Raw genomic sequence first — 10,000 nt, 5'->3', positions numbered from 1 at the left:
GTCCTCGATCTTCACGCAGCGCGCCAGGAAGGTGCCACTCATAGTCACGGTGGCTCTCTTCCAGCCAGCCGCGGCCTCTTCGTCCACCTTGGAATCCTCGGGGCTTTTCTTCTGGACGATGACGAGGGCCGGGGGAGGCGGCGGCACGACGTCGGGGAAGGCTGGGTCCAAGGGCCGGCGGTCCCTGGCGCGCCCCTTGCTCTCCTTGCCGACGGTGGCGAAGAGGCCGTTCTCGATCTTCAGGGTCACGCTGCTCACCTTGCGCGTCGACCCCCCTTCCCTGCCGGTGGACTTGGACGGGGGAGGGGGCGTCTTGGACGGGACGCAGCCATAGGTGGGATTATCCTGGTGCAGCGCCGCTCTCCCGAAGGGTGCAGCAGGGTCGCTAGTCTTCAGGTCTCGTTCGCGGCAGCTGAGATCCTTCGGCTGGTGTTGAGTTCCGATTGCTTCCACGGGCGGCTCATTCGCCTCGAAATCCGGGCAGGTGGCGTCCGAAAGGAATCCTGAGTCAGACGAGGGTGCACCGCTGTTCACGTAAGCATAGGAGGAACTCACCGACGACGCACAAGATGGTAAAGTGGACGTCGCTGAGGCTCCCGAAGCGGAGTTCTGATGATGCCTGACGCTGTTCCTCTTGAAGTTACGCGGAAGTGTCCCTGTCACTCCCGCCGCGACACCCTCCCTTGAGTTGTCGCTCTCGGGAGAAACAGAAGTCAAGTTTGGCGTCGATGCATACTGCGGCGACGCCTTCTCCTCGCCGAACAATTTGTTCTCTTTGCACCGGAAGCTTGGGAATCTTACGTTATTAATTTTAGTGAGTGGGAAATTGGCTGTGCTTTGAGCTTGACTAGCATCGGGGTAGGGAGACCTTAGATTATTCGGGAAGTTAACATCGTCCTCAGGCAGCCCGGGATTGACTTTCGAAGCTTTCGTGATTCTCGTCTTGATGATGTGAGATCTGAGAACCTGAGGTCTAAGAACTTGCGATCTGAGGATCTGACTCTTGAACACTTGGGACTTCAAGCTCCGTTTGCACTCGCCTCCGTGTTCGTCGGGGTGGTAGCGAGACGTGTCCAGCATGCCGCCGAAAATGAAGTTCTTGATGGCGGATACAGACCCCGAATCCGTCCTCGAAATAGGACTGTGAGGCATTCTGAATGTATTTCTCACTGACGTGGCTCAAGTCTATATCCAATGGTTATCCCATTTAAAAGTTCATCTGTCTTTTAATGTCTTACTCCGCAGCATCTCTTGGAGCCTCCGTCGCATCACTCTGAGGCGCATAATCCAACTCGTCCAGTCTTCCCGCCACGCCTCTGGTGACCCGGGGTGGGCGAGGCGTAAAATCCTTCATATAATTTTTCATCACATCAACACACCCATCTTTTTATCTATCATATCTAGGGTTTTCATGTTACATTTCCAGTAAAAACGGCTAATTCATTATCATAACTATGTTTTTTTTTCACAGTTAAGTCAAGACCATCTAGATTTTTGTTGAATTTCCCTAAGATATTATTTAAGTTTATTCACTCATAAGTATATTTCTTCGGCACGTTTCACACTCGGAACTCCAGTTAACGTTATATAAAGTGTCAGTTATCAGTATCAGGTCAATCACTTTCATTGAGAGTGCAACTCGTTACAAATTCCCCTGTAATTCTGAGTCAGCTCCAATCCCCCTGCCACAATCGAATAAAAGAAACACAATTAATAAAACTCCTTAGCAGAGCCACAAGAGAAGATAAAACGTTCAGACACAACGCAGAACAGACGGGAGATTTCCCCGCTAATCCCATCCAACATTAAACAGCTTTAATTCCCCCTTCCACGTACCCGCACAAAACCCCGCGGGACCGGCGACACGGCTGCGCATAAAGGTAATGCACTCCATCTCCTTAAAAAGGCTCTTTCTCTCGCTGCCACAATGGCTCGCCTTTCAGCTGAATTTAGGTAAATCCTGCACGAGCTTTTCAACCCACAAAGCTGGCGCGGGCGGCATGATCTGCGGCCGCGTGCGCCTCTGCACACGATGCCACAAGCGCTATTGTTCCCCGGCAGAGTGTCCGATCACGATCATCCTTTCCTTCAAGGCGCTTTTTTCTTCTTATTTTTCTAATTCTTTTGAGTGTCTTGATCTCCTCTTTCCGCCATTGCTAAGGATAGGATGGACGTGTGGAAGGGATGAGACAAAGACTCCAAAAGACAGGCTTTTAGAGATCCTGATTTTAACTGTGTTTGGTGGTGGAGTGGGTGAAGACGCTGATGATGGTGATAATATGAGTATGAGTGTGTGTGTGTGTGTGTGTGTGTGTGTGTGTGTGTGTGTGTGTGTGTGTGTGTGTGTGTGTGTGTGTGTGTATGTATGTATGTATGTATGTATGTATGTATGTATGTATGTATGTATGTATGTGTGTGTGTGTGTGTGTGTGTGTGTGTGTGTATGTATGTATGTATGTATGTATGTATGTATGTATGTATGTATGTGTGTATGTATGTACGTCCGTCTTTGTTTAAAATGTAAATCACACCTGGATTATTCTAGCAGTTTTTCTTCAATTATCTGACGCGTCTACAACGGAGGCGTAACTCTTAAAAGACTCTGACCAAAAATGCAACGCTTGCATATTTTGGCAATATCTCCTCCCGCGAAACATACCATATGATCCCTAGTGTGACGTGAACTGGTGTTTATATCAGGCACTTAAATTATGCCATGTTTTATAGGTCATAAAATGTGTTTAAATTATAAAGTCTCGGTGGGTGATGGTAGCTAGAAATGCATTGTTTGGCAAAAATATTACACTGGTGTTGAAAGTTACGATATTCCAAAGCAAATTTTTTGGGCATTTTTCCATATAATTTCGTTTGCAGCAACTGGTTGGGCTTTATCGACGTTGTAAAAATGCATCTTTCTCTCTCTATCCCTCTCTCTCTCTTTCTCTCTCTCTCTCTCTCTCTCTCTCTCTCTCTCTCTCTCTCTCTCTCTCTCTCTCTCTCTCTCTCTCTCTCTCTCCTCTCTCTCTCTCTCTCTCTCTCTCTTTTCTCCTCTCACTCTTTTCTCCTCTCTCACTCTTTTCTCCTCTCTCACTCTTTTCTCCTCTCTCACTCTTTTCTCCTCTCTCTCTCTCTCTCTCTCTCTCTCTCTCTCTCTCTCTCTCTCTCTCTCTCTCTCTCTCTCTCTCTCTCTCTTTCTCGCCTTCTCTCTTGCCTTCTCTCTTGCCTTCTCTCTTGCCTTCTCTCTTGCTTTCTCTCTTGCCTTCTCTCCCCCTGTCCCTCTTCCTCTCTTTCGCTTTCTTTCCCTTTCTCTCTCCCTTTCATTTTTTCTATCTCCCTTTCTTCCCATCTCCTTCCCTTTCTTTCCATCTTCCCTTTCTTTTCCTCTCCCTTCCTTTCTTTCCCTCTCCCTTCCTTTCTTTCACTCTCTCTTCCTTTCTTTCACTCTCTCTTCCTTTCTTTCATTCTCTCCCCTTCGCTCTCTCCCTCTCTCTCCTCCTCCTTCTCTCTCCCTATACCTCTCTTTCTCTTTCAATTTCTCTCTCTCTCCCTTTAACTCCCACTACCCTCTCCCTCTCTCTCTCCAAATCCCTCTCCATCTGACTCCCACTACTTATCATCTCCCTCCCCCTACTTCCCTCGCTCGCCCCTCCCCCCTTAAAAAATATCCTCCACCACTTAAATCCTCCCTCCTCCACGTATCCTAAAACACCGGCGTTTAGTGTGGCCCTGAGGTCAGTTCCCTCCTTGTACACTTAACGAAGACCAGGCTGCGATAATTCTTATATATTTTTCACACTGTAGATAACATGGGAAACAGAAAAAGGAAAGATTTATCGATGGCGATGGAGACGGAGGAGGGAAAGGGAGATACAGAGATAGACGGAGTGAGATAGAAAGAAACGAGAAAGGGAGGGAGGGAGAGGAAGGAAGGAAGTAAGGGAGAGAGAGTAGGAGGGAGGGAGGGAGGGAGGGAGGGAGGGAGGGGAGAGAGAGAGAGAGAGAGAGAGAGAGAGAGAGAGAGAGAGAGAGAGAGAGAGAGAGAGAGAGAGAGAGAGAGAGAGAGAGAGAGAGAGAGAGAGAGAGAGAGAGAGAGAGAGAGAGAGATGAAGCAAGAGGTAGGGGGACTACGCTCTTACTATTTGTGCAGCCGAGACATATCGCCCAGTAGCTAAACATTATTCTAACATTACCATATATTACTTTGTGATAAATCTTATCTATACATTTGAATGCAAAGTGGTTCTTTGTCTGCAGCGCATGCAAGACGGCCTCCGCCCCAATCTCGCGTTCGTCTTGCCTGTGCTGTTGTTCTCGGACTAACACTGATCCGATGTTGCGATAGTTCACCATGTATCGGTAACGCTTAAAACAGTCTTGTAAATAAGCGTCTTCTGATTCCGCATCTACTACGAAAAAAAATATACAAAAAAACTATTGTAACTTCCTGTAGCTGTTTAGTGACGAAGCTTATTTTATAGTAGTGTCGTATGTGGGCGTCCACTTGTTTATGTATGCGTGTATTCTCTGCCTGTGCGCCTTCGAGATAAGCAAGATACAGTGAGGTAGATGAACGGAGAGATTCCGTGCATTAGCGTCGGTGTCGTGGCCGAGCGATTCGTCTTCACGCGACAGAGGGGCGGGGAGGTGGGGGGGGGGGGGGGCTAAGGTGGGAGAGGTGCGCTCGCCAGGGTTCCTCCCGCCGTGAGGATCTCTATGCGTAATGTTCCAGCCACCAACTACAACATTCATTAAACACCGACTCGCATTAATCTGCGTCTGCCGGGTTTGTCTAGGGATTTATCAAGCACAGGCAGGAGATTTATCGGCAGGAACGCGAGGTGAGTGAGGGGGAGGAGCAAGGGAGGGGCAGGGGGGGGGGGAGCGGGGGAGGGGCGGGTCGTGGAGGTTTACAGACGTGCCCAGCAAGCTACCAGGGCCGCCCCTGCGCCTGGGGTCACGTCTGCTGCCGTTATTAATGGGCAGGTTATGTAAATACGGGTAATTCAAAGACTTTATGTGAAATCAAGTTATGTAAACTGTTATAGATTAAATCGAAACGCAAGCTTCTAAAATATAAAAGCCAGACCAGAATTCACAGGGCAGTTACAATAAATGCTAAAATATACACAGATACATAAACACTATAAGGACATTCATGCATACATGTAAACATTTAGATATATAAATATACGGCATTCAAATACACACAAACACATATTCATACATACTCTCACACACACATACACGCACACACACACGCATATATATATATATATATATATATATATATATATATATATATATATATATATATATATATATATAATATATATATATATGCGCGCGCGCACGCGCGCGCGCGTGTGTGTGTGTGTGTATACATATGCATATGCACACACACACACATATACACATATATACATATATACATATATATGTATATATACATATATATATATATGTATATATAAATACATATATATATACCTACATACACATATATACATATATATATATAAATATATATATACATATATATAAATATATATATAATATTTATATATATATACATACCTACATACACATATATACATACACATATATATATATATATATATATATATATATATATATATATATATATATATGTATACATACACATATATATGTACATGTACATGTACATGAACATATAACTATAACTACATCTATACATGCATACACCCGCAAACACACATACGCACAAGCAAGAGTCCTATATCTCTCCGAGGCAGCGATGAAAGTTCGTGTCCCTCAGCGAAACCCAAAGCGCGAGTTAATTACCCTCACAAAGAGCGCATCTCCCTCTGCAACAAAGGCTAAGCGAAACCCCTCGTACGGCAGAGCGAAAACCTTGCAATAAGTTATCAAAGCGAATGTCAGTTATTGCCGCGAGAGCGAGGCGCGAGTAGCCACTTGGCGCGGCCTTTGTTTGCAAGAGAATAGAGCAAGGAGATTGACACCAGATGGCCCGGGAGAAGACGTCCTTCAGCATCCCTCGAGATTCTCCGAGACCGAGCCTTTTCCTTGATTCCTCACGCATCACGACTCTCACGCACGTAAATTAGGCGGTTAGCCTGGGGGGGAAATGCCTTAAAACAAGCTCACCAGGCATTCGGAATTTGAAATGGGCGAACGCTAGATTTCTTAACCAAAATTCATCAGAAATATTCAAAATTGTATAAGCCACTTCTATAAAACAATCCGTGTTAAACGATCCATTTTGCTTTTTTCCTAGTCAAATTGCCCAGTTTGCATTACTGTTATTCAACTGATGCCATTATCTATCGATTTATAATTACATTTTTTTACTGACTGCAGCAGTTACATCAACTTCATCCTAATGACATTAATAAAAAAGTGCTTACAAAAAATACGTTGGAAACTGATAAAAAAAATGGTTGAGTTTCTAATGGACAATTTTCTTTAAAACTCTGCGGCTTTGGGCAACCTAGCTTGGCTTGAGCAACATACTAAATCTTTAACAACTAAATACAATCACGACTTATAAATGCAAACCCATGTTAATCAACGGATATCAACTTCCTAGATCTGCCAAAATGTATAAATACATGTGTCAAACCCGCATCGCTGTAACTTGAACTTCGCCACGTGAATAAAGCCCTTTGGTATATACGGTTCACCAATCTGAACAATGACTTCCGTGACTTCCGTCTTAAAAATGGTTTACGTGACTTAAGACTTGACTGACGTGCTGCACAGGATCTCCGTGTTGCAAAGGACTGGGAGTGCCGCGCTGGACGTGACCCAAGGTGGAACGTCCAGTAACCCGACTTTGGGTCAATGCCGGTTCTATAGTAATGACTAAAGTTTAAAGATAAAGAGGAAAATATTATAAAACAAAACATGAAATCAGAAGTTCCCTTCGACTATTTCGTTCATGAACAATAACGAAAATAATAGTGAGAGCAGCCGGTAAGTGTCAAGGAAAAGACTGCACAGGCAAGAAAGTGGAGTTCTCTACACCCCACCCAAAGCTAGACCTTCTCTGACCTATATGTAACGCGTAGGCGGTCTCACAATATACCCGGGGCACCGAGTTCCAGCGCCGTTTCATTTATTCCTCTTGTATCTAACACATAACCAAATTCCCTATGTCTAAGCTATAGTATTTTTTTCACACACACACGCACACAAGCCTCCTCCCCCGGCTCCCCCCCCCCCTTCCTCGCCTAGCCAGCCACTCCCTCATTCCTCACCGCAAATACAGCCAAGATACGGCTCTTCTCCCTCTTAATCCTTCTTCTGTTCCTTTCTATTGAACGCTGTATAAAATAATCTACAAATAGAATACACTGTGATTTACCGTGAGAAAAAAAAATCTTATTAATACGAAATGAATTTTATTTATTTAAATTGAATGTGAAAAAAATCAAGGTATAATACAACAAAAAATCGGCATTCAAAATATTTGGCAATCAGATAATGCTTCTTATCTCTGCCACTTGCCGACTTATGAGTAATGGCACTGAATTCCTAATTCGCACAAAGCGTCTTATCCTGATGCAAGTTATTCTATCTTGATGCATCAACAACTTGTCTTCCAAACCACACTCTATACACACTCTTTCTAGTGCATCACTCTGCGTTTTAATTGATTTTCATTTACTTACTTAATCTTATTTTATTTACTTCATTCTGCACTCACACCCAATCTAATGAATGCGCTCCCTGTAAGATCGTATGTATCATGCATCTCCAATATCAACAAGAGGATTTTCATGGATGTGTTGATACAAATCAAAGACTCACAATGGACAAATACCCCCCGGATGTTCGTAAAAACATGTTCGGCTGGGTACAAATCTGCTTTGCAAGGATACGATAAGATTATGCAAATAAATTCTTGCTAGCCAATCAATCAATCAAAAAATCAATCAATCATCACTATCCCTACCATCTCCTCACCATCTAACTACCAATCCTATCAACTAGCAACTCCAACGTCTCAGCCGGACCTCCACACGGCGAATACCACTCGCTCTCCCGGTGGGTACGTGCCCTATTTGGTAATATCCCGACGACCTTCCAATGCATTTCACTTAAATGAGTAAATCTGCCTCGCTGAATCATACACAGTCAGAGGCAATTAGATTTTTCTTCGTAATTTGATCAACAACTCATAGTCACTTCGTTTTCGTAATACTCTCTACCAAAAGGCAATCTATGATCATTGCATTAATGATTACTCAACCCCCCATCCCCGTCTCTGCAGAAGAATCCCTAAGCAACCCCGTTAACCAGTACAAACGTCAACAACAGAAATTCAACCACGATTCACAGCCCCATCGCGACTGTTTGACACGTCCAAACTATAAAAAATATTTCCCGAGTTTCATCCTCAATCTTACCCCAGTCAGTCTGAGTTTCGCATGGGAGCCAACCCTTGCATCACTTCAAGGCAAGACCTGTCAACACATGTCCCAACTATGTATGCACGATCCTGCACATCCTCAGCACTTGCAATGCTGAGCTCTGCAACCTGGCACCAAGCAAGCGGCCACAGTGTGTGTGTGTGTGTGTGTGTGTGTGTGTGTGTGTGTGTGTGTGTGTGTGTGTGTGTGTGTGTGTGTGTGTGTGTGTGTGTGTGTGTGTGTGTGTGTGCGTGCGTGCATGCGTGCATGCGTACGTGTGCGTGCATGTGAGATAGAGAGAGAGATAGAGAGATAGATAGAAAGAGAGAGAGAGAGAGAGAGAGAGAGAGAGAGAGAGAGAGAGAGAGAGAGAGAGAGAGAGAGATGCAAAAAAGAAAGAGAAATCAATCGAGCGAGAAAGCAGACACAGAGAGAGAGAGAGAGAGAGAGAGAGAGAGAGAGAGAGAGAGAGAGAGAGAGAGAGAGAGAGAGAGAGAGAGAGAGAGAGAGAGAGAGAGAGAGAGAGAGAGAGAGAAAGAGAGAAATAAAGAATGAAAGAGTGAAAGAAAGTGAAAAAAAACGAGCGAGCGAAAAAAGAGAGAAAACTCCTTGACCAGCCTAAGCGTCCCACCGCATGAAGCACGAACCAGCACCTGCATGACTCATTCTCATCAACACAGACACACTAATCGTTATATATACACAAGGACAAATTCCGTTGAAAAAAACAAAACAACAGTTTTCCCATTACATCGACTCAGCTGATGCAATCGCCTCGTACACCATACACACCTCGCTCACTATCAAGACGTCCACATTCTTGCTGCATGACTCACTTTCAGCTCGCTCAGTGTTACTCCTCCGTCGTGTCACGTGTTGTGTCGGGATCCCGTTACAAGGGTTATCTCTACAAACTTTTCCGTGGATCGAATGCCTTCGCTTGTTCATGGCCAAATGGAATGTTTAATAACTTTCATAAATAAATTTAATAAATTTCACAAATGATTCTTATCATTTATCATAAGCGGAACCTATATCTAATGCCTAATTCTGATGAATCAGTTAAATAATATTAATCTCAAACAAAAACACAATTGATAATATGGATTTCCAGCTGTCAAATATCGCTGGATAATAAATAAATAAATAAATAAATAAATATATATATATATATATATATATATATATATATATATATATATGTATATATATATATATATATTCATATTTTTCCCTTTCAACTTAATTAGTACCCATTGGGAAAATCACGAGACAAAGAGTTCTTGAACACGGTTGCAGAAGAAGAGTGATGTACCATGTTCCGTGCAAATATACGATGCCATTAATAGTCATAAATAAATGAACAAGAAAAAATAATAATGATTTCATAACAGCCGTTTGACAGAACAAAAGTGAATGGTGATAAACTGAGCCGCTTAAATCATCCAACTAAATTACATTATCTGTTATGCTTCCAGCGTTTGAAGCTTTGCGTAAACAATTATCGTAAAATAAGAGAAACATGAACAGACGTCTTATTGCAAACAAGGTTTCGGCTTTACAACACTCGTCTCCTGCACTCTGCC

At 43.6% G+C, this 10,000-nt stretch overlaps 1 protein-coding gene across 3 annotated transcripts in view; it reads right to left on the bottom strand.

The window, feature by feature from the left end:
• The window catches only part of LOC147470481 (uncharacterized), an 18,402-nt gene that overhangs the window by 2,279 nt on the left and 6,123 nt on the right, over positions 1 to 10,000 (bottom strand). For all 3 annotated transcript variants that reach the window (XM_086543823.1, XM_086543824.1, XM_086543822.1), the window contains exon 2: positions 1 to 1,682. This exon is cut by the window's left edge and continues 2,279 nt beyond it. In XM_086543823.1, the coding sequence (XP_086399949.1) occupies positions 1 to 1,152 (1,152 nt within the window). In that variant the 5' untranslated portion in view covers positions 1,153 to 1,682. The remainder of the gene's footprint in view (positions 1,683 to 10,000) is intronic.

The sequence above is a fragment of the Penaeus japonicus genome, unplaced genomic scaffold, assembly GCF_977035675.1.
Source record: "Penaeus japonicus unplaced genomic scaffold, GWHDUDI00000001_assembly GWHDUDI00000014, whole genome shotgun sequence".
NCBI lineage: Eukaryota > Metazoa > Arthropoda > Malacostraca > Decapoda > Penaeidae > Penaeus > Penaeus japonicus.
This window is presented reverse-complemented; position numbering and strand designations above follow the sequence as displayed.